Source organism: Beta vulgaris, chromosome 8 (genome assembly GCF_026745355.1).
Source record: "Beta vulgaris subsp. vulgaris cultivar EL10 chromosome 8, EL10.2, whole genome shotgun sequence".
NCBI classification, from domain to species: Eukaryota; Viridiplantae; Streptophyta; class Magnoliopsida; order Caryophyllales; family Amaranthaceae; genus Beta; species Beta vulgaris.
In genome coordinates this window covers 56,532,291-56,555,721 of record NC_079209.1, presented here as the reverse complement: position 1 = coordinate 56,555,721, position 23,431 = coordinate 56,532,291, and the positions used below count along the sequence as shown (strand labels likewise).

At 36.1% G+C, this 23,431-nt stretch overlaps 3 protein-coding genes across 3 annotated transcripts; 2 read left to right on the top strand and 1 right to left on the bottom strand.

The window, feature by feature from the left end:
- The first annotated feature begins 573 nt into the window (after positions 1-573).
- On the top strand, positions 574-3,238 carry LOC104902055 (hypothetical protein). The gene is made up of 5 exons (XM_010689716.4): positions 574-886; positions 1,001-1,049; positions 2,320-2,382; positions 2,475-2,539; positions 2,842-3,238. Exons 1-5 carry the CDS (start codon positions 761-763, stop codon positions 2,935-2,937), a joined length of 399 nt encoding a protein of 132 aa, XP_010688018.1. The 5' UTR covers positions 574-760; the 3' UTR covers positions 2,938-3,238.
- Positions 3,239-16,096: 12,858 nt separating this feature from the next.
- Positions 16,097-20,712, bottom strand: LOC104902054 (ribosome biogenesis regulatory protein homolog). The gene is made up of 8 exons (XM_010689715.4): positions 20,541-20,712; positions 20,072-20,222; positions 19,216-19,267; positions 18,993-19,121; positions 18,695-18,812; positions 16,747-16,930; positions 16,539-16,652; positions 16,097-16,448 (listed from the first exon to the last, which is right to left on the bottom strand). The coding sequence occupies exons 1-8, from the start codon at positions 20,636-20,638 to the stop codon at positions 16,230-16,232; spliced, it is 1,065 nt and encodes a 354-aa protein (XP_010688017.2). The 5' UTR covers positions 20,639-20,712; the 3' UTR covers positions 16,097-16,229.
- A 44-nt stretch (positions 20,713-20,756) lies between these two features.
- LOC104902053 (uncharacterized) lies at positions 20,757-23,041 on the top strand. The gene is made up of 5 exons (XM_010689714.4): positions 20,757-20,912; positions 21,061-21,181; positions 21,279-21,382; positions 22,384-22,515; positions 22,625-23,041. Exons 1-5 carry the CDS (start codon positions 20,910-20,912, stop codon positions 22,649-22,651), a joined length of 387 nt encoding a protein of 128 aa, XP_010688016.1. The 5' UTR covers positions 20,757-20,909; the 3' UTR covers positions 22,652-23,041.
- The last annotated feature ends 390 nt before the right edge of the window (positions 23,042-23,431 follow it).

The window sequence follows — 23,431 nt, the reverse complement described above, 5'->3', positions numbered from 1 at the left end:
ACAATTCCTACATAAATTCCTATGAATTACAACTTTCTTTATGACTACCAAACAATTTAAACTAATTTTCATAAAGGAATTAATTTCTAACAAACTGTAAATTCCTATGGGAATTTCAATTCCAATTGCAACCAAATAAGCACTAATATTACTAAGAGCTTTTCTAATCCAACTTATTTTTTAAACTTATCTTATTATTTCTGAAATTCTTATAAAAATTACTACTTACTATATATTGAAATAGATGTTACATTTGAAAATGCAATATTCACCTACAATATTTGACCATATATTTTTTAGTTTTAGATAAAATCAACCGTTACTATATGACATATTGCTGGATTCGTCTCAATGTAGACTTTTATAAAATTAGCTTGCTATAATTTTTACTAATAGTACATAATTAAATTTATTAATGATCAAAGTACTACGCCAACAAGCGTGAACGTCAAAGTGTAACATCTATTTTGTTAAGTCGAAATTCAAGTAACAAAAATCGGTGCCCCATTAACCAGCAACCCGAACCCGGTTGAGAATCAAAGGTCTCTCTCATGAACTGAGCCTCCCTATATAAACTCCAAAAAGAGAGGTTTCGAAACTTCCATTAAATAAAAACATCAATTCAATCTATTTCTCTCTCCGCAAATTTCACTCATTAAAACTCAACTGTTTACAAAATTGATTCATAATTTCTGGGTTTTCTTCCGAAAACGTCGAATTTTTTAGGGTTAGGGTTGTTTTCTTTAGAAGTTGTTAATCAATGGCTGCCGTTGAGCAAATTACGGAGGGAGTTAACAACTTGAGCGTCATTGATTCTGGGAAAAAGAACCGAATTCAAGTTTCGAACACCAAGAAACCTCTTTTCTTTTACGTTAATTTAGCGAAGGTGAAATTACAATTATTGCATTTTGATTTTATGATTTGGGTTTTTTTTTTTTGGGTTGGATTTTCTTGTTTCTGGGAATTTATCGTTTATGTTTGATGATTTTTTCTTTTGCAGAGGTATATGCAGCAACATGATGACGTTGAGCTTTCTGCTTTAGGAATGGGTATCTTTTCCTCTTTCTCTATTTAATGATATATTTTTTTCTTTAATGTAGTAAAAGAGGCAAATGTTGCATTATTTGCAATTTGTAATTGAGCTGCTGTAATTGAATTTGTGTTTTAAGATTATGGGTTGCTAGAAATTACTTCCTCCGTTTCATATTAATCGCAACATTTAGACTTTTATACATATTACACCCTCCATTGATATAGTCATGTTAGATTCGTCTTGATACAGGCTTTCAAAATATCAAACATTTTATAATGTTTGAAATGTTTGAGTTAGGAGGCGTGAAACACTACATGAGGAAGTATGTTAGAAGGCAAAATCATGTTTATCTCGTCGTAAGATTAATTAGGGCTGAACTCATTGTAAAATGCATTCTGTTGAATACAATTTTGATAGACTCATGAAATTATCATTTAGGGAATTAGGGTCACTTGGCATGAATTTGAGTGTTTGAACTTCTCTTCCTCATTCTAGTATCTTTAGCGGCAATTTATTATTTCAATTGGAATGAGCTCTACCCAATTAGATTTTGGTTGTAGGATTAATTAGGGCTGTACTCATGTGTGAGATGCATTCTATTGAATACAATTCTCATAAACCCATGAAATTATCACTTAGGGTTCTTAACATGAATTTGAGCTTTGAACTTCTCCTCATTTTAAAATATGTATCTTTAGTGGTAATTTATTATTAAAAGATGTAATCGCTGGAATGAATTCTACTCAATTAGAAGTAGTTTCTTTGCAAATATGTATGCTGGCTCTACTTTCAGTTTTGTCGCGATTCTTGCAAAAGTTGCATGCTAACTGGTATATGTCCTTTACTGTGTTCCAAGATCAGTCTGTAGGACACTGGCTTTCACGGTCCTTTCTTTTCTTGGACTTTTTCTGATTTGAGCTTTGTAGAGGATGTCTTTTTCTGATTTGGTGTTTCAGATGGATATGAATATTTTTTTGTTCTTGTTTGAAGATTTTGCTATGTGATGTTTGAGATGAGGATTGAGGAACATCCAAGCAGGTGTAGGGAATTGGGCATTATGATGCGGTTTAGAATGATAAGACACATCAAGCTATTGACAGTTTTCTGTTACTTCTAATGTAGTTAGGTTTTTTTAAGCTGCAATGATCGATTACATGCTATGTTTAATTCTGATTTTGATCGACTCCATGTGTGTCACGTATTGTGTTTCTTTTAATGTGCTTGCTGCTTTGACTATTATTTTCCTCTCAAGTACTGCTCTTACTAATTTTGTTTAAAATTTGCAGCCATTGCCACAGTTGTCAGTGTTGCAGAAATTCTCAAAAATGGTGGGCTTGCTGTTGAGAAGAGTAAGACCTTTACTTTTTTTAGGACAGCTTATAATTTGACCACATATTTGAGCTTATTATGATAATAGCGCACACTTGCTTGATCTTTACAGAGATCATGACTTCTACTGTTGATATAAAGGATGATTCAAGAGGGCGACCAGTCCAGAAGGCAAAGGTAAGCCTGAATTTTGTAGCACTCTAACTATGAAGTTAGGAGTATTGTTCTTTCATATGTAATCTTGTGCATGAACTTTCATTTCTGGTTCTGGCTTATTCCTTTTTCCAACTTAGCTCAACTTATCTCCCCTGATTTCAACTTATTGGCTCTTTTCTGAACATGTATATATATTTTGATTTATACGTGATAGCCATTATTAACTTACTTTACTTGAAACTCAATTTATGAGGTGAATTGATCAAATGTCCAATTAAGTTTGCACTTTGAGAAATCGATGATTGTGTTTTTATCTTTTCCAGATAGAGATACTGCTCGAGAAGTCAGAGGACTTCGACAAACTAATGGCAGCTGCCGCAGAGGAAGAAGCTGTTGCTGCAGCTGAAGAGCAGAGTTAATAAAGCTGAGTTTTTTTTTTCTTATGTCATAGGGCTTTGTTTTGGGTAATTTGAGTTGTTCTCAAGTAGTCATGTTCTTTCGTTACAAATGTCAAGGAATTTGATTCCAAGTGAGCATGTAGTTAAGTAATTTTTCCCCCTGTAGTGTAGGTTCTCACAAAAAGTTGTGATTTGGAAATTGGTTTATGTCAGAACTTCTCTACATTCAGTTTCTTGGATGTATTCTTTTCAGATTCCTGGATTCATTGTGATTCGGGTTAATGAGATTGTGGGATATATAATTCGTGTTTCTGTTTTCCAACTTACCGTTGCCTGGAATCGAGTTGTGGTATATGGTCATATCGCATCTGGAGCTTTCCATGACTGTTAGTTTTCTGGTGCTGTTGCTTGGAATGTACTTAGTTTCTTTTGTGTTAGTGAGAAATCTGTTTTTTACATTCAGTTTCTTGGATGTATTCTTTTCAGATTCCTGGATTCGTTGTGATTCGGGTTAATGAGATTGTGGGATATATAATTCGTGTTTCTGTTTTCCAACTTACCATTGCCTGGAATCGAGTTGTGGTACATGGTCATATTGCATCTGGAGCTTTCCATGATTGTTAGTTTTCTGGTGTTGCTGGTTGGATGTACTTGTTTTTATTTGGGTTAGTGAGAAATCTGTTTTTTATGATTTTGCAATTCTGGGGACTTGCAAATTTAGAATGGGCAGTTTATGATATTTCTCATTCTCAGCCATCCACTGAACAACAAAAGACGCAAATGAACTCTCTATGATGTTATTAATACAAAACCTATAAAATTTATTATACACCCGGCTGTATCGTGACTCCGTGAACATGGTATACCCAAGCCTAGTTTTTTGCTCTTTGTTTGGAATAATCCGAATGAGCAAAATATAATGAAAAGGAGAGTTTAAAATGAGGAATCAGGTACTAATACTTGTACTATAAATGATGGTACTTTCTGGTACGGCTTGCAAGAAGATTACGTTCCAGGTTGTTCTAGCAATCAGGTGTATATTGCCAGAAGAAAAAATTGTTCTATACTCTCTTTGATATCGAGGGGATCCAAGCCTTTGATGTTCAACTTTTACATGACTGATCTCAAAATTCAGCTCAATTGTCATTTTAGAGATGATGAGGAATCAGAGTCCCTGAAGGAAATGAGAAGGTGTAATAGTAAGTACTATCTTGTCACCCTTTAAAACGGCGATCTTTTGCTAATTGTGAGGCACTACCTACGAAAGGACCCCGATGCAATCCCTCCTTACAAGACTATCCACTTTGATGTGTTAGAGTCACGTATCCAGGAAGACTTGAGCGTGTTGGCTCTCTAGAGGATCGAGCCATTTTCGTTGGACGGAATCAATCCTTCTGTATTAAGGCCACTGACTCTCCTGGAATTTATGCCTAACTCTATCCATTTTACTGATGATCTTTGTTGTCATCGCGTAGAGTGGGGACATGATATGGGAATTTTTAGATGGCATTATCAGCTGTTGCTACACTTACCATGATGAAGAAATAGAGGAGGTTCCATTTACCAAGCCACTCTTTTGGGTTCAGTCTAACTTTCTCTTCACCAAGGACCTTTTCTGATTACTGCACCCCGGGCTAAGTACAACTGCATTCTCATAAATTTTAGATTACACAATTCTACTCTGTAGTACTTGATTAATAAAAGAGACTGCTTTATGTAGTTTTATGTTTACTGTCACCTGTTTGTCACCCATATTCATATTCTTCTCGTTTAATTACAAAGTTTAATACATGCATACTCTCACTAGCGAAAGATATCCCAAGTTAAATAATTATCAATTATCTTTATTTAGTTTTACATGATTCTCTCTTTTCAAAACATTCCAAAATTTCTCAATCCAATAACCCTATTGGCCCGTTTGGTAGTTGGTTATAAATGGTGGTAATGGGAATGAATTTGTGTGTAAATTTGTGAAAAATATCATTGTCCATTACCATGGTAATGCTAATTTATCCTAAAGTGTCCACTTTCCTTCTTGAATTTTCATTCCCATCCAATACCACCTTGTAGGGTGGTAATGAAAATTGCTTCCCCTTGGAGACAAAAACACAAGTTTAGGGGTGAGATTGCTTGTCTATGGAGAAAAAATGGCTCCCCATGGAGATTTTAAGGGTGCTTTCCTAATAAAATTACACTTAAAATTCATTCCCATTACCGCAATTTATTAACGACTACCAAACGGGCCGTATAAGATTAAGGATTTTTTGTCCCAAACTACCTTTAACTTTCAAGTTTTTGCGAGAAACTACCTTATAAAAAAATTGTTGTCCTAAACTACCTTACTTTACAATTTTGTTGTTGACAGCTACCTTATGCCGTTTCTGGCGTTGACTTTTGTTTTTTCAGTTCAAAATTGTGGGAAAAACAAAATTACCCTTGTGGGAATTGAGGAGGGTGATTGTTTCAATTTTAGTTTAAGTAGAAGAGGAATTTAATGGTGGATTGGTGGTACAAAGTGTCACATAGATATGAGGGAGAGAGCGCGTGCACACCGGAAAATGAGGAAATTAGGGTGGGGAAAATTAAAAAAAGGGTTTGAAGAGGTCAAGTGATATAATGTGACAATAAAAAAGCGGAAAAAACAAAAGTCAACGTCGGAAATCGGCCTAAGGTAGTTGTCAACAACAAAATGGTAAAAGTAAGGTAGTTTGGGCCAACAATTTTTTTATAAGGTAGTTTCTCGCAAAAACATAAAAGTTAAAGGTAGTTTGGGACAAAAAACCCTAAGATTAATTAAGAGTAAGTTCAGAATTGTCTGGTTCTAAACACGCTTTTAGGGCTCTCTTTAAAGATACTGCTCAGAGGCCTTTAGAAACTAATGGCAGCTGCAGCAGAGCGAGAAGCTTTCATTACAAATGTCAAGGTATTTGATCTCCAAGTGAGGACGTAATTAAGTAATTGTTTCTCTTTGGGCTTTGGTGTAGGTTCTCACAATAAGTTGTGATTGTTGGTTGTCAGAACCTATTCTATGTTGTATATTCAATTTCTTGGATGTATTCTTTTCAGTTTCCTGAATACTTTAAGGGCCTGTTCTCCCCAGCTTATTTTCAGTTCAGTTCAGTTCAGTTCAGTTCAGTTCAGCTCTAATAAGTTCAGTTCAGTTCAGTTCAGCTCCAATAAGTTCAGTTCAGTTCAGTTCAGCTCCAATAAGTTCAGTTCAGTTCAGTTCAGTTCAGTTCAGATCATTCAGTTCAGTTCAGTTCAGCTCTATTCTTTTATAACCATTTTGTTAAATATTATTATTATTATGTTGGTATAATTTATTTTACTAATTACTATTATTATTATTATTATTTAAATATATATCATTACTATTAAGTATTATTATTATTATTATTATTATTATTATTGTTGTTGTTGTTTCTATATATTTTTTTATTATAGCTTTACTAATTATTATTACTAAAATTATTAGGAGGAACATGGTTTAGGTCAAAGCACAAATAAACCCACTTTTTTTAGCCCATAAACCAATCAAATCGCGTCAAGACGGTTTATGACGTAATTTAACCCAATCATTATTTTTATTACTAAATATTTTTAAATTATTAAATCTAATTATTAAAATAGTAATATTAATTTACTTCTTAGATATTATTGTTATTATATATCATCGTCAAGTATTAATATATTAATACAAATAATATAAAATAATTATTATTAATTATCATTACTATCATTAATTATTATTATTATAATTTATGATTATTAATATTATTTATTTATAACTATCATTTAAAGATATTCAAAATACTACTATTATTATTATTCATTATTATTACTTATCATTATAATTATTATTTAATATTCATATTATTATTGTTTAAAATATTATTTATATATTTATTACATTCAATTTATTTCAATGTAATATAATTCAATTCAATTTAATTCAATTCAGTTCAGTTCAGTTCAGTTCAGTTCAGTTCAGTTCAGTTCAGTTCAGCTCTGATAAGTTCAGTTCAGTTCAGTTCAGCTCCGATAAGTTCAGTTCAGTTCAGTTCAGCTTTGATAAGTTCAGTTCAGTTCAGTTCAGTTCAGTTCAGCTGTTTTATGCCGAAGAGAACAGGCCCTTTGTGTTGTGTTTGGGTTAATAAGATTGTGGGATATATAATTCGCGTTTGTCGTTGCCTGGCATCGAGTTATGGTATATGGTTATATCACATCTGGTCATCTGGAGCCTTTCTGATTGTTGGTTCCCTGGTGAAGTTGTTTTTCCATTGATGTAGCATTGCCTTGATATACCAAGGCCCTTTGAAAAAACAATCGCTCTTACTTATCGCCATAAACAAATTGAGTTGCTTATCTGACAGTAAATTACAGGAGGTTGTGGTTGCAACCTCAAAGATATATTGCCACTAGCACTCCAGCATTGGAAGCACTGGGATGTTGCAAGGTTTTTACTTACTCCAAGCTACAGTTCTTGATAAGCTAAGGGTCTGTTCTCTTCGGCATAAAACAACTGAACTGAACTGAACTGTGTTATAACGGACGTGAGAGAGAAACAAATTATGAATGCAAAAAGCAATAAAAACAGACAACAGATTTACGTGGTTCACCAATTTGGCTACGTCCACGACAGAGAGAGGGAGAATATTTTATTATATGAGAAGAACAGATTACAGAGAGAAAAGAATGTATTTCGTGATAAGAAACCTAGAATATAAACAGAGTATTTATATCCGTCAGAAAAACGCGAAAACGCGTTAACCGGGCAGCCGCCCGATCGGGTCGGGCGAACCCGCCCGATCGGGCGGTAATTTACTTCCTCCCAGTTTCGTTGCGCGCCCGGTCGGGCGAAGTCGCCCGAGTCGTTGTTCGGTGACTCGCCCGATCGGGCGAACCAGCCCGATGCCATCGGGCGACCAGCTTTTACTTCTTTCCTCAGCGCCGTTGCGGGCCCGATCGGGCGGCCACGCCCGACCCGATCGGGCGGTCTCCCGAAACCCCTTTTTGACGCATTTCTTCGAACACCTTCGATGCACAATGATTCAAGGCATATTTCTACAAATCTCCACCTTGACTTGAATCCTCTCATAATAACCCAAAAACAGATGCATTGATCACAACGCCCAGAATCTCCCAAACACCAGATTTGTCCCAAAAGACAACCAGATCAGATTAGTCCCTAAGGACCCCAGAATTGCCCAAGGAGGGCAATTAACAATCACGAACATTGAGTAAGTCCAAACAATGTTGAAACTTACTCTGCGGAACCGGCTTGGTGAACATGTCAGCAGGATTATCAGCAGTTCCTACCTTTTTCACCTTAATCCTAGTCTCACTCCTTAGGAAATGGTATCTCACATCAATATGTTTAGTCCTCTCATGATGGACTTGATCCTTAGCTAAACATATTGCACTCAGACTGTCACAGTAAACAGTAGCCTGATCATGATGCAACCCAAGATCACTAACTAGTCCCTTTAGCCATATTCCCTCTTTAGCAGCTGCTGTCAACGCCATGTACTCTGCTTCAGTAGTAGACAAAGTAACTGTAGCCTGCAAAGTTGCCTTCCAACTAACGACAGAACCACCAAGAGTAAATACATAACCAGTCATTGACCTCCTACTGTCAACATCTCCAGCATAATCAGAATCCGAATAACCAGTGACTAAACACTGGGTATCATTCCCATAAATGAGACCAACATCAGAAGTACCTCTTAGGTACCTAAAAATCCTCTTGACTGCCTGCCAATGCTCCTTACCAGGATCACCCATGAACCTACTTACTACACTGACTGCATGTGCAAGATCCGGCCTAGTGCAAACCATAGCGTACATCAAACTCCCTACTGCACTAGCATAAGGAACCCGACTCATGTACTCCTTCTCCTCAGCAGTTTTGGGTGCAAAAGCCACAGACAAATGATTATTTGAAGCACTTGGAGTATCTATAGGCTTTGCAGTTGTCATGCCAAACCTTGATAGAATCTTCTGAATATAACCTTTCTGAGATAAGAAAAGTTTCTTCTGACTTCTTTCCCTATAGATCTCCATCCCACAATCTTCTTTGCAGCACCCAAATCTTTCATCTCAAACTCAGCACTGAGAAGACCCTTTAACCTCTGAATATCAGACTTAGCCTTAGCAGCTATAAGCATATCATCTACATACAGAACCAGATATATGAAAGAACCATCACTCAACTTGTTATGGTACACACAGCAATCATACTCACTCCTGTTGTAGCCCAACTCAATCATGTAGCTGTCAAACCGCTTATACCACTGCCTAGGAGACTGCTATAGTCCATACAAGGACTTCTTCAATCTGCAAACATAATCTTCTTTTCCCGGAACTTGGAACCCATCTGGTTGTGTCATATAAATCTCTTCTTCCAACTCCCCATGTAGGAAAGCTGTTTTCACATCTAGTTGCTCAAGTTCAAGATCCTGATGTGCAACCATTGCTAGTAGCACCCTGATGGAAGTATGTCTGACTACTGGTGAGAAAATCTCATTATAATCTACCCCTTCCCTTTGTGTGAACCCTCTTGCAACAACCCGAGCTTTATATTTAACCCCTCAGTAGGTGAAGACCCCTCTTTCTTCTTGAAGACCCATTTGCATGTCACAATCTTCCTTTCCTTAGGACGTTTAACTAACTCCCAAGTCTGATTTTTATCGAGAGACTCCATCTCATCTCCCATTGCAGCAAGCCATAAAGTAGACTCGCTTCCAGAAACAGCTTCCTTATAGGTGGATGGCTCATGATTTTCAACCTCCACCTCCTCAGCAACCTGAAGTGTATAGGCCACCATATCTTCAAAACCATACCTCTTTGGAGGCCCCACACCAACTCTTCTAGCTCTATCAAGTGCTACGCTTGGTTGATGAATTTCAGATGGCTCTTCTTCATGTTGATCTTCTCCACCTTGGTGCTGTGATTCACTCTCAGCCTGAGTGACTTGCAGCTCCACCTGTTTATCAACATCTCCACTGACGGACTCCACAGTAGACTTTACAGAAGGGTTAAGCATGGAATTTTCATCAAATATTACATTCCTACTATGTATGACACGATTTTCAGAAGGTGACCATACTCTATAGCCCTTAACCCCAATCCCAAAACCAACAAATCTACCCTTCTTAGCTCTAGGTTCTAATTTTCCCTCATTTACATGATAATAGACAGTAGAACCAAAAATTCTCAACAAAGAGTAATCTGCAGGCTTACCAGACCACACCTCATAAGGTGTCTTGCAGTCAATACCTGTGTGTGGTCCCCGATTGATCAGATAGCAAGCTGTGCTTACAGCTTTTGCCCAAAACCTCCTAGCCATCCCAGCATTTGAGAGCATGCACCTTGCCCTCTCCAGAAGTGTCTGATTCATGCGTTCTGCAACTCCATTCTGTTGTGGCGTGTTTCTAACAGTATGATGGCGAGCAATCCCTTCATTTTTGCAGAACTCATCGAACTCAGACCAACAGAACTCCAGACCATTATCAGTTCGCAGCCTTTTGATCTTCCTTTCAACTTGATTTTCCACTAAAACCTTCCACTGTTTGAAATTCTTGAAAGCATCACTTTTATGCTTCATCATAATCACCCAAGTCATTCTTGAATAATCATCAATCATAGACACAAAATACCTGTGACCTCCAATAGATGCAACTCGGGAAGGTCCCCAACAATCAGAGTGAATATAGTCAAGTGTACCTTTAGTTGTATGAACCGCCTTTGGAAACTTGCTGCGATGAAGCTTCCCAAACACACAGTGTTCACAAAACTCTAAGCTTTGCACCTTGTGCCCACATAGAAGATCCCTTTTCGACAGAATTTGCATCCCTCTTTCACCCATGTGCCCAAGTCTCATATGCCACAACTTGGTCAACTCCTCCTTGTGAATCTCAGATGATGCAACAGCAGCAGAATCTGTCATATTAGACCCCTGAAGAATATATAAGGTACCAACTTTAATACCTTTCAGAACCACCTTTGAACCCTTGTAGACACTCATAGCTCCACCTTCACCTTGAAAATGAACCCCTTACTATCTAGAAGACTCAGAGATATCAGATTCTTTGTCATTAATGGAACATGCCTAACTTCGTTCAAGGTACAGAGTGTACCATCATGAGTCCTCACCCTTATAGAGCCTATCCCAACTACTTTGCAGGCAGCACTGTTAGCCATAGAAACATTGCCTCCATCTATCTGCTTGTAGGTTGAGAACCACTCCCTGCATGGACTAATATGATACGATGCCCCAGAATCAAGAACCCACACATCCCTACAATGTGACTGGCTATTAACTACTAGGGCCAGATCTTCCTCAGAATCACCTCCAGTTTCTGCCAAAGCAGCAGAACCTTCACTTTTATCCTGCTGTTTCTTTTTCTTAGGACACTCATTCTTCCAATGCCCCTTCTCCTTACAGTAATTACAGATATCAGTAGTTTTAGGACCCTTAGAATTCGAATTTTTAAAGTTCGTTTTCTTTTTACCAGATTTCTTTTGTCCCTTCCCTCCAGTAACTACTAATCCAGATGCCTGATTTTCTGTACTAGACCCAGAAGCCTGGTGACGGACTTCTCTAGTATGCAGAGCAGATCTTACTTCTTCTAACGACAGACTATCTTTACCAACAATAAATGAATCCACAAAATTCTCATATGACATAGGCAAAGATACCAACAGAATTAAAGCAGCATCCTCATCATCTACTTTAACATCAATATTTCACAGATCTAGTAAGATGGTATTTAATTTATCTAAATGATCTCTTAAAGACGTACCTTCCTGCATACGCAGGCTGAACAGACGTTGCTTCAAAAGCAACTTGTTGGTTAGAGATTTCGTCATGTACAAACTCTCTAACTGCAACCACAGACCAGCAGCAGTGTCCTGCTCCGCAACTTCAGTAATTATGTCGTCAGACAGACACAACATAATTGTTGAATGTGCTTTCTCCTCCAGAATTTCCATCTCAGCGGTAACCGAATCCGTTGCCTTCTTGGCCAACGGTGCCCACAACCCCTATTGCTTCAGTAAAGCCCGCATCTTGATTTGCCACAGACTAAAACTATTCCTCCCAGTAAATTTATCAATTTTGACATTCATCCCAGACATCTTTCTCACACAGATCGATCACCAAAGCTCTGATACCAATTTGTTATAACGGACGTGAGAGAGAAACAAATTATGAATGCAAAAAGCAATAAAAACAGACAACAGATTTACGTGGTTCACCAATTTGGCTACGTCCACGGCAGAGAGAGGGAGAATATTTTATTATATGAGAAGAACAGATTACAGAGAGAAAAGAATGTATTTCGTGATAAGAAACCCTAGAATATAAACAGAGTATTTATATCCCGTCAGAAAAACGCGAAAACGCGTTAACCGGGCAGCCGCCCGATCGGGTCGGGCGAACCCGCCCGATCGGGCGGTAATTTACTTCCTCCCAGTTTCGTTGCGCGCCCGGTCGGGCGAAGTCGCCCGAGTCGTTGTTCGGTGACTCGCCCGATCGGGCGAACCAGCCCGATGCCATCGGGCGACCAGCTTTTACTTCTTTCCTCAGCGCCGTTGCGGGCCCGATCGGGCGGCCACGCCCGACCCGATCGGGCGGTCTCCCGAAACCCCTTTTTGACGCATTTCTTCGAACACCTTCGATGCACAATGATTCAAGGCATATTTCTACAAACTGAATTGAACTGAACTGAACTGATCTGAACTGAACTGAATTGAACTGAAATGAATAGTGATATGTTAGAGTAAAAGTATTGTCAAGAGCTGAACTGAACTGAACTGGTCTGAACTGAACTGAATTGAATTGAACTAAATGAACTGAACTGAATTGAACTGAACTGAAAATAAGCTTGGGAGAACAGGCCCTAAATCAACAAGAGGTTACCAGACCTCTAGCCACGAACGAGTTGGCATTTAATGATATTAATAACCGAAGTTATGCATTGATAGACGTGAAAGTTAGGCCTCTGCTCTTTTGGCCCTTCCTGTCATATTTATATAGGGTTTGCTCAACAATGTTCTGGTAAGTCACATTCTCTCTTTATTTCAATTAAGAACCCAAGAAAGGTAGTACAAAATGAAAACATACAATTTCTGCTGTAATAGAATTCTGAGAGAACAAAGTTCTGATAACTAGTGTAAAACTAGTTTACAGTCTTCAGTTTAGGGAAACAGAACAAAGCTACAAAAAACAGGAGAATCCATAGTTCCTGTGTGTTTATGGCAAAATCAAAAGAAATTCATATTAAAATTTAAACTTGCATATTCTAGTTAAAGTACTAACTATCAAGATCATAATTCAAGCTGTGGTTGATCCTAAACCAACAATCAGCATTTATAGTTACAGAAACATATGTAGCCACTCCCAGGTGGGCTTTTCTCTACGCAAATTCCAAATCCATTGTATTTCTCATAGCAAACTTTACGACAATCATTTAGGATGCAATTATCAGATAAAGCTTTATGACATTGTTTTTGTGCAGTAGTTATCGTCACAATTGCTGCCAAAACAAAGAAGCAATGTTAATGAATATAAATTAAAGCGCGCATTTAAATCTACCTCACAACGGAAAAAAAACTTCTTTCATATACTCGAGTGTACCTAAACATACTCAAAACAGAAGTTTTGATAGTTCATAATATACCCTTGAAAGTATAAACTTTGTCTATACATGTATAAGTACACCATACACCCGAGTGAATCAAGGATAGCATGTTGGATAGCATGTTGAAAGAAATATCATACTTCTTTCATTTCATATTATTCGTTACAATTCTCAATTCACGGACTTTTAAGCAATTTTTGGAAAAGAAAGAGGTAGAGAGTAAAAAGAAAAGGGACCTATGTGAAAGGAGAGAGATAGAGAGAGTTTATTGCTAAAAAAAAGAAGTGTAGCAAGTAATGTGAAACTTCCCACAATGAAAAGTGTAGCGAGTATTATGAAACGGAGGAAATACAATAACGGCCTATTTGGTAGTCGTTAATAAACTGTAGTAATGAGAATGGATTTTAAGTGTAATAATTATTAAGGAAGCACCCTTAAAATCTCCATGGAGAGGCATTTTTTCTCCACCGGCAAGCAATCTCATCCCTAAACTTGTGTTTTTGTCTCCAAGAGTAAGCAATTTTCATTCCACCTACAAGGTGGTATTGGATGGGAATGAAAATTCAAGAAGAAAAGTAGACACTTTAGGATAAATTAGCATTACTATGGGAATAGATAATGATATTTTTCATAAATTTATACACAGATTCATTCCTATTACCACCATTTATAACCAACTACCAAACTGGCCGTAAAAGCAATGGATAAGTTGTTGAACAATGTACAACTAAAAACCAATACAGACCTGACAAAATGATTAGAAGAACTATGATTCTGGTTGGAGATAACTTGGCCATATCTTTTGTTGGGTGTGTGTTGAATGAATGAACTAGCAGAAGATAAAAAAGAATAGGTTGGTGTTGTGGTGCTTTAAGTAATGGATTCATAATGAGAAGTTTGAGCCCTATATTTATACATAGGTCATGCTAAATAATTGTACTACTAACATAGTAAAGATACTATTATGCGTAGTTATATCATTCCAATATAGTTAAATCTTCCTGGTGCAAGAATCATTATGTATCATATAATTATGGGAAGAGAAGATATCATTCCAACATAGTTATATCTATCAGTGTGAAGGAGATATATTTCTTGTAAATAAATTGCTGGAAGAATCGACACCATTTAGAAAGAACAGCTAGAGGAGATTTTAGATCCTTTAAGAAATTATTGCAAGTTCTAAATCACTTTTATTTAATAAAATTACCATTCTTTATTATTCCTTTTTTCAAGAAGAAAAGTTGATTGACACCAATAATCAATCCTGTCTATGCCTCACATCTTTTAACCATCTTAACTAGTTTTTTTCCTTAGGCGATGCCTCAACGTCAGTTACGATAAACAAATATGTTATTATTTTTAAATTTCATAATTTATTTTGCTACTTTTCGTATTTGTTGTTCGTTAAGAAATTGAAAAATTCATGTCACAACGTGATAAGTAAAAAAAAAAAATTGAATGGTTTGAGTTTGAAAACAATATCTTAAAAAGAATTGTGGTCCTAGAATATGATATCAATATTTTCTTGTAAGCTACGTAATAAAAGTGTTAGAGATGTATATATTTGTTTAAGTCTTTTTAGTTAACTATAATTATTACAAGACTTCATCATATTTTATTAGGCTTTCTTTCGCACGCTTTTTATATATTTGTATAGATTCCCCATTAGTACTTCAATAAAGATGAATTATTAGGAAATCTGGGAAAAGTTCAACAATGCAATTTGGATATACAGCTATAAATTTGGATTCGCCTATTATAGGGTATAAAAATAGGTTTACCATGGACTAATTTTCGTTGATTATTTGCTCAGCTGAGATTAAATCTTTTTTGTTTAGAGCCTTTAAAATGTAAATTAATAGCCTTGGATAAACATAAACCTGTCTTCAGATATACCTTAGACTCAAGGAAGAAAGCAGGGAGCTGCTGAAGATTATATTTGCAAACTAATTCTACACAAGTTATAAATTCAAGCCCGTATATTGGGGAATGATTCTAATTCAATATTAAGTAATGTAGATCAAAAATTATTAAAAGAGACAATCTAATTTTAATACTTCCTCCGTTCTATTTTAAATGAAACATTGTGCAAAATGACACTATTCATTGATCAATTTTGACTCCAATTTTTCGCCATTATATAAAGAAAAACATAGTCAAGTGGGATCTTGTTAGATTCGTCTCGATGCATACTATCAAAATATAACTTTTTTATATTTTTTACGCGTGCACAACTAAAGATATTAATGATTAAAGAAGCGTGTTGGGTTGCATGAAAAAGCAAACGTTTCATTTAAAACAGAACGGAGGAAGTATAAAAGTAGACCTAACTACTAAATAAATTAAACTAGTCACTGAAAGAAATTAACCTAATCACTATTAGATTAATTCTCTTTTTAATATTGGGCTTACTATTGCCTAATTTTAATTTAAATGTAGACGGTTTCTTACAAGACAAATTTCTAGACAAAGTGTAATTTGCCATACAGTTCCTGTACTGAAAGATAATTTTAGAAGATAGGACGAAGAGAGAGAAATAACAAACTTAACTTGGAATTACATAAAAGGCCAAAATTTTTCATGTTTCATACTACATCTGATGTATGATGTGCAACACAAGAAAGTAACCTACAGATGAACTGTTGTCAAGATTTCGCAAAAAATCAATCAGGACTTGAATGATTTTGATGATTTTGATGACCCTCTGTTTGATTTTGATGAGCCTTTGTTGGATTTTGATGAGCCTTTGTTTGAAGTTCCCTTATACGGCGATTTCTTAAAAGATTTTTTCTTCGGGTTCAACTTGCTCGACTTTGAGGATCCCCCGTCTTTCTTGCCCTTGCTCTGTTTCTTCTCGTCCTGCACATTGATCTTTCGAGTAACAGCCTGTATCAAAAAGCCAAGACAATGTTTTAATTCTCAGTTTAATGGAGGTTGATGGTTAATCCTGCAACTTTAGCATAATTCATTGCATACCTTGTCAATACTAAATCCCTCATGAGAATGCTTGGAGATTAGCTTGTTCAGAATTTTCTCAGTTTGTTCTCTCTCTTGTGAACCCATTCCTTTTCCTTGAGCGACAGGAAGAAACTGGAAATACCGGCAATTAAAAGGAAGAAGACAACATCAGCTTAAAGGATTTGAAGAAAACAAATTTAACAGAGAGAAGTCTGGAGATACAAACCTTCCGATGTTTGCCTTTGTTATTTAATGGCTTTTCTCCGGGTAATTTCTTGTCAAACTTCCCGATACTAGCAGTGGACGTTGCTGCTGCACCAGCTACTTCTTCCAGTTCAGTTTTGCTGAGTTTTTTTGGAGCAGGACGAGCTCCACTAATGGGCAAGGCTGTAGCAGCTAGCTGAACATGGCTGTGAAAAACATTCCTATAAGCATCTTCCAAGTATTTGTTTTTCATATATATATTTTCGTTCCCAGTCAATCCCACATCTATCATAGTTATGGATGGTAATGATAATTTAAGAACACTCATTTGAGAGTAGTTGCATACCATAAAGAATTTCTTTATAGAAGAACAAATCTATAACTATTACTGCTATTTATCACTGCATACCAAATACGAAACAATCAATTAAAGTAGATCACTTTCCTAAAACCTTAAAAATGTTATGCAAGGCTGTTAAGTAACTGTATACGCTAAACTAGGTAAGACAATGTAGAAATAGTTTCCAGTTTGTTAAGCTCCAAGAAGAAAGCAAAGATCAACTAGTATGATACTCTTATTTGAGGACCCAGAAACATGATGTACTGTATATCTAGGCATATTTATATGTTGACTGGAAAGACAGTTGTCATTTTGTTTATGCGTTGTTCATTCTTTATCGACGGCATATTCCTGATGAATTATATATATATGCTGTTGGGCTCTTTACCATGCCACCCAAAAGATTGTGTGGCCTGATTGGGATACAGATTAAGAGCAAGGGATGAGTCGGTCAATGTCAGAGGATTTAAACCACCAACCTATATAACATTAGGCATCCACTAAACAATCCTCCCCGACACTAACCAAGAAACAAAAAGATCTATTGTCACGCTTGACCAATACAAGCTAAATATTCCTATTCAGAAAATTAGAAGAAAGACAAGAAAAATAATATGAAAAGAGACAGGAAGGATGGTGAACATTTAGCAGGAAGTATTTGGAAAAAGTGAAACTATAGATCTAAAGATATAGAAGAGAAAAAGGGAGACATAGGACTGCCCCAAGTTATCTGGAGAGCACATAAATTTCGACATGAGAAAACAGGATATCAGCATGCAAGAAAAAGACTCCTTCATACGGTTGATAGTGGCAAAACTTATCAACTATGATTAAAACAAGCAGAAAAAAATGCATTAAAATCAACACAAAGTAAATTTGGTAAACTTAAGAAGGTACATTGAAAGCAACAAAAAATTTGTAGTTTGTAAGCATCAAAGAGAGATCGAGATGTGTGAAAATGACACTATAAGTTATTATTGCTTTCACAGATCCATAAATGCTTGTAACTCATAAGAAAAAAGAATGAATAAGACTTTCTTAATCTTAGGCCTCTACTAGAATCACGGGTCTTAATCTATAGACCATCTTAATCTTTTAACCTTCTAGGGTTTAAGACGGCAAGACTCACCGCCCATCTACACAAGATCCTCACTAGGTGGTAGTTGTTTCACCTAAAGGTGAACTGAGAAATATAGATTAACTCATGGAAGACAAGGACAAAGCTCCTCCATATATAAAAGAAGAATACTGTATGTTATATTAGCTCAAGCAATGAAATTTATCAGCACAAGTAACATAGGGGATGGCATGAGCTAGACTTTGGATTACTTATTCACTTATTAGAAGGTGGATATTCATATCATTAGGAAGTAATTACTAATTATCAGGGATAAATCAGCCTCTTGAGAAGTCCTTGAGAGCACTAGCTTTTACATGTGTAGTATGGGATCAAAGGGCTAAAGCCCTTGCTAACACTGGAAATCATATTGTTATTATGACCAAAAACCATCCTCATTTGTAACTGCACAACTGCAGATTGTCTCTTGAACTACTTCTTGAGTTCTCCACTCCCTTCCCCGCGGCCTAAACCTGTTTCTGAGAAAGCAAACAGAAGGTTTGAGGAAAGTACCTCGGCAGGGCACCACTGTCTGACGCTTCCTTCAGATTCCTCAAACGGTTTTTCTCTTGTTTCTCTACTCGCTGTTTCTTGTCAACTTTTTGCTTCTGAAACGGATCCGTTCCAGGCTCTGCAATGACCCAAAAGAGAAAACCACAGCATTGGTCACAGAACATATAGAGATTCAACAGAATATCTCTAATTCTATACTACACAATCCTCTTAAGTATGCCGAAAGCTAATGGGAAATTCTGAATAAAAAGGAAATATATCCAAAAAAAGAAGAAAAGAAAGCAGCAGTAGGCTTTACCATCAGTTGGCTTGGCCACAATGATGGGCACATCATTTTCATCATTTGCACGATCATATCCATAAGTGCGCTTCCAAGTACCACTCTTTTCATCATATGCAATTTTGTCTTTCTTGCGATTCTTTATGCCTGAAATATTATTCCAATTCAGGGTTAGCAAATTGTGGCATGGTCATGTAAAGATTCCGCAGGTCCTTACATATAAGAAAATAAATCGTCTTACCCTTCTTCTGCGCAAACTGCTCCCACTTTGTTGGAGGCCTTGGTTTTGGTAGCTGGAAAAGAAGATAATAAATGCATCAACCAGAGTATAATTTTACTTTCGAGTTGCTATCCTCCTAGTCATATATTCACATGGAACAAGAATGCAAAATTAATGAGCAATAGCGTCAAAAGCACTGCCTACTGAAGCACTTAATTATAATCACTTGAAAGAAGGAATATGCCAAAACTAGGTACACCAACATGCCAATCCTAGTGCAAAAGAATTGCATCCACATGACCTACACAACCTCTCTCATCACACAAATCTAATCTTTTCAGAAAAGGAGACTCTAACAGAAGGGCTCCAATAAACTAAAGAAAACTTCTGGTATTGAGACTAAAAACAGAAAAAGTACAATACTAAGATATATTGGCACACAAAATGTCCTGATACTTTCAGATATCATCATAGATGTAATATCAGGATGTCAATTCTAGAAGCAAGTTTCTCTTATTGGGTCAAAAGCACTCATAGAACATGAGAATGATGCTCTGAAAGTTCCAAAACATCACTGCTTCTCATACAACCAAGAGAAGAAGTGAAATTGAAAAAGTCGTCAGTAAACCAACGAAATTATCTCATATCTTGCACTTCATTGACAAACAAACAAACAAAATAACATAAAACCACAATCATAGGCAAGATGTTAAACTCATGTTCTAATGATATTAGATGATATACAAGCCATAACAATAATCTAAGTTCAATCATCAACACCTTAGACCTTGCATCTTGGTAGAAAGTTTCAGTTAACTATGAATGCAGTAATACGAAAATCGACGATTCCTCAAAACACAAAGCTAAGATGATTTACATGCTGCTGTCTAGGAAGTCTAGTAGTAGGTGGTGGCAATTTGATAATGGGTCCATCCACATCTTCTGTTGCAGGCAAGTTGAAAAGGGAATCTGCAAGTGCTTGTGCCAATTCAGTTCCCTTCTCCAAGCATTCCTTCACCAACTCATCCCTTCATTTCAATATAAAAAAACCAAACACAAAACTACTACCATTAGCTTCTCCTTCACAAATTCAACAAAAGTGAAAAATGTTACACCTTTAAGTTACAGAATCAAGAACAAATAACACCCAAAAGTTCACTTTTACAAAAACAAAAATGAAAAAAAAATAAAGAAACAATGAGTTCTCAACAACATCCCAGTGTAAAGAACTTGATGAACTTAAACATGGGCAAACAAAAATATGCAAATTTTACTCAATAAACAAAGTAAAAGGCAAAAAAACACAATATTTCACAAAAAAATAAATCAAAAGAGCAAACTTTTACCTTGAAGATGGGATAGAACGGAAGTGATGATTAGGGTTAAAAGCTAAAAGATTTCCCAAATCAATTTGAAATCCTTTCTGGGTTTCCATCTCCCCCATTTTTCTTTTCTCTCTCTTCTAAAATTTCGGAGCTGGAAATAAGTGAAGTTGCAAACTAAGCCCTAAAAAACCAAACAACCAAACTGTATAAAGTGCTTATAAAACGACGCCACTTTCAACAAATAAAATAACAAAACGCGTCGTTTTATCACCCACCAAACTAAACACCTTTCCTATAAATTCTACTTGTTTCTTGACCTTCTTAAACCCTTACCTTTTTGCTCGACTGCAAAACCCTAGCCCCTCTTTCTCTCTCCTCCCTTCAGCCACCATGGTAATTTTTCTCTCTTCTTCAATCAATTTAAGTTTATGGGTTCTGTAATAATTTCTGGGTATTAATTATTAGTACTTAAATAAAATGATATGATTTTTTATTTGATAATTATGTAATTAATCTCTGTTTTTTTCTTGTAAAATTGCAGACTTTGGAAGCAGTAAACCCTAAAGCCTACCCTTTGGCAGATTCCCAGTTGACAATAACAATTATGGACCTTGTTCAACAAGCTGCCAATTACAAGCAACTCAAAAAGGGTGCTAATGAAGGTTTGACCTTTTTTCTTATTTGGGTTTTAAATTAAGGGTTTTTTTTGGGTATGTTTTTTATGTTGTTTGATTTTATCGGGTGTTTTTTAAATTGCAGCAACAAAAACCTTGAATAGGGGTATTGCTGAGTTTGTAGTCATGGCGGCTGATACTGAGCCTTTGGAGATTCTTCTCCACCTTCCATTGTTGGCTGAAGACAAGGTATAAAAACTTTCAGTTGATTATTGTTGATAATCTTGCTTCATTTGCTTGAATAGTTGAATGTGTTATTTATTCGTCGTGGCGGTTGAGACCGAGATATTATGAACTATGTTAAGTTGTTAGGATTTGCAGTTGTAATTTCTGAAATGGAATATCAGTAGTGCCGTATTTTAGCTGTCAATTGTGGTATGTGGATGTGTTGAACTATGTGATAGTATGTATTTGAGATCATTTTGGAGTATATTAGAGGTGGAGTTTGTGCTGTACATTGTTGTTTAGTTGGATTCTTTTGTTTGATGCTAGTTAAGAGCATGTGTGCGTGTGTGTAAGTTGAGTCATATTGAGGATTGTTATATTTGTACAACACTCAGCTGCGTGCAAATATTGGTAAACCTTTGTCCTTTTGGTGTCCTATGGCTATGAAAGGGAACAATTTCTCATAACAATTCATGTTAGCCGACCCCAAATCGTTTTGGGTCTAAGACTGGAAATGATTTAATCGTGTATTTGATATTACTGTACATTGTGGTAGTATCTACAAGAAGCTTCCCTTTCAGTGACTTAGTGATGATGTATTAGTTTTTATTAGGGGCTTCCTGTCAGTCAAGTTACATATGCTCATAGTTGGTGAGATGTGAAATGCTGCACAAAATTAGGATTTGTTCTAGTCATTCTGTTGTGTTCGCATTTATTTTTGATCTCATATTACAAGTTTTATGCTTTAGCTGATAAGAGATCATGTATATGTGCGAGTTTTAGGCTATTATACTGGCATCACACACTGGGTACTTATCTTCAATATAGACATTAAGCTGACGTGAATAGCTTAAGTATAGCAAGAACATTTTACCAATATCTGTTTGCCTTGAATACCTACTCACAGTATTATGTTTCTGGCTGACTTTTGCTAGGATTGGTTTGAACATACTCCTAATATGAAATCTGCTATGTGATTTTATCTTGTATATTTTATGAAGTATACTCTAATTTGCTGTTGACAGAATGTTCCATACGTGTTCGTGCCCTCAAAACAAGCCCTTGGCCGTGCTTGTGGAGTTACAAGACCAGTAATTGCTTGTTCAGTGACCTCCAATGAGGGAAGCCAATTGAAATCACAAATCCAACAACTCAAGGTATTTTCTTTAAACAACCATTTGATTGCTTCATAAACTATACTCATATCTGATTGCTTTAGGAAATTAAATCGGTTTCCTGATATATCGTGTTGGATGCGTAATGCAGGACGCAATCGAGAAGCTTTTGATTTGAGAAATAGTCGACAGATGCCTGTTCGGAGTGATAGGCCTCTTGGATTGTAAACGTCTGCTCCTTGGAGGCTTTGACTGATGAAGTTGTTGTGCCACTAGGGAATAGTCTTTTTTTTTTTTTTACCTTCTTTTTTGGTAATTTGAGTAATGGATTAGTGTTTTTGAGAGTGGAATCTGAGGAAAACTATGAAATGTGATGTTGAGCTAAATTTTACAGTCTACTGTTGGTAATCTATAAAGACTTTGTGACTTTACTTACTGGTTTTTCTTCCCCTTTCTGTTGGGTCACAGTTACAATTAATTTGTATTCTAGAACAACGTTAAATTGAATCAAGGTCTTGTTAAACTTATTTCATTGTTTAATTGGAGGTATTAGGTCTTATTTATCTTATCTTATCTTGTGTACCCCATCGGACAACCCCTCAAAAAGAATTCTCGGGATCCTAAAATTTTAAATGTCTTTAGTGAATATTGATCCTAAATAACAACTGATCCAATATTATTGTTGTAGGAAGATTATGATTGGTAATTCAACTACTTCACATATAATTTCAAAGATTTCATGCACTCTGATACATGTATAATTATGTAAAGATTATACTTCCTCTTTTTTTTAACTTAACAATGTTCTACGCCTTTTGTCAAATTTTTTACTAGTTGCAAAAATTTCTATTCTTTAGCAATAATTTTCTTTATTTATCTCTTTCATTTTCTTGAGCCTTGTGCAACTTCAAAATGGGCATGCGTAACAAAAAAATGAAGTATATGATTAGTAGAATAA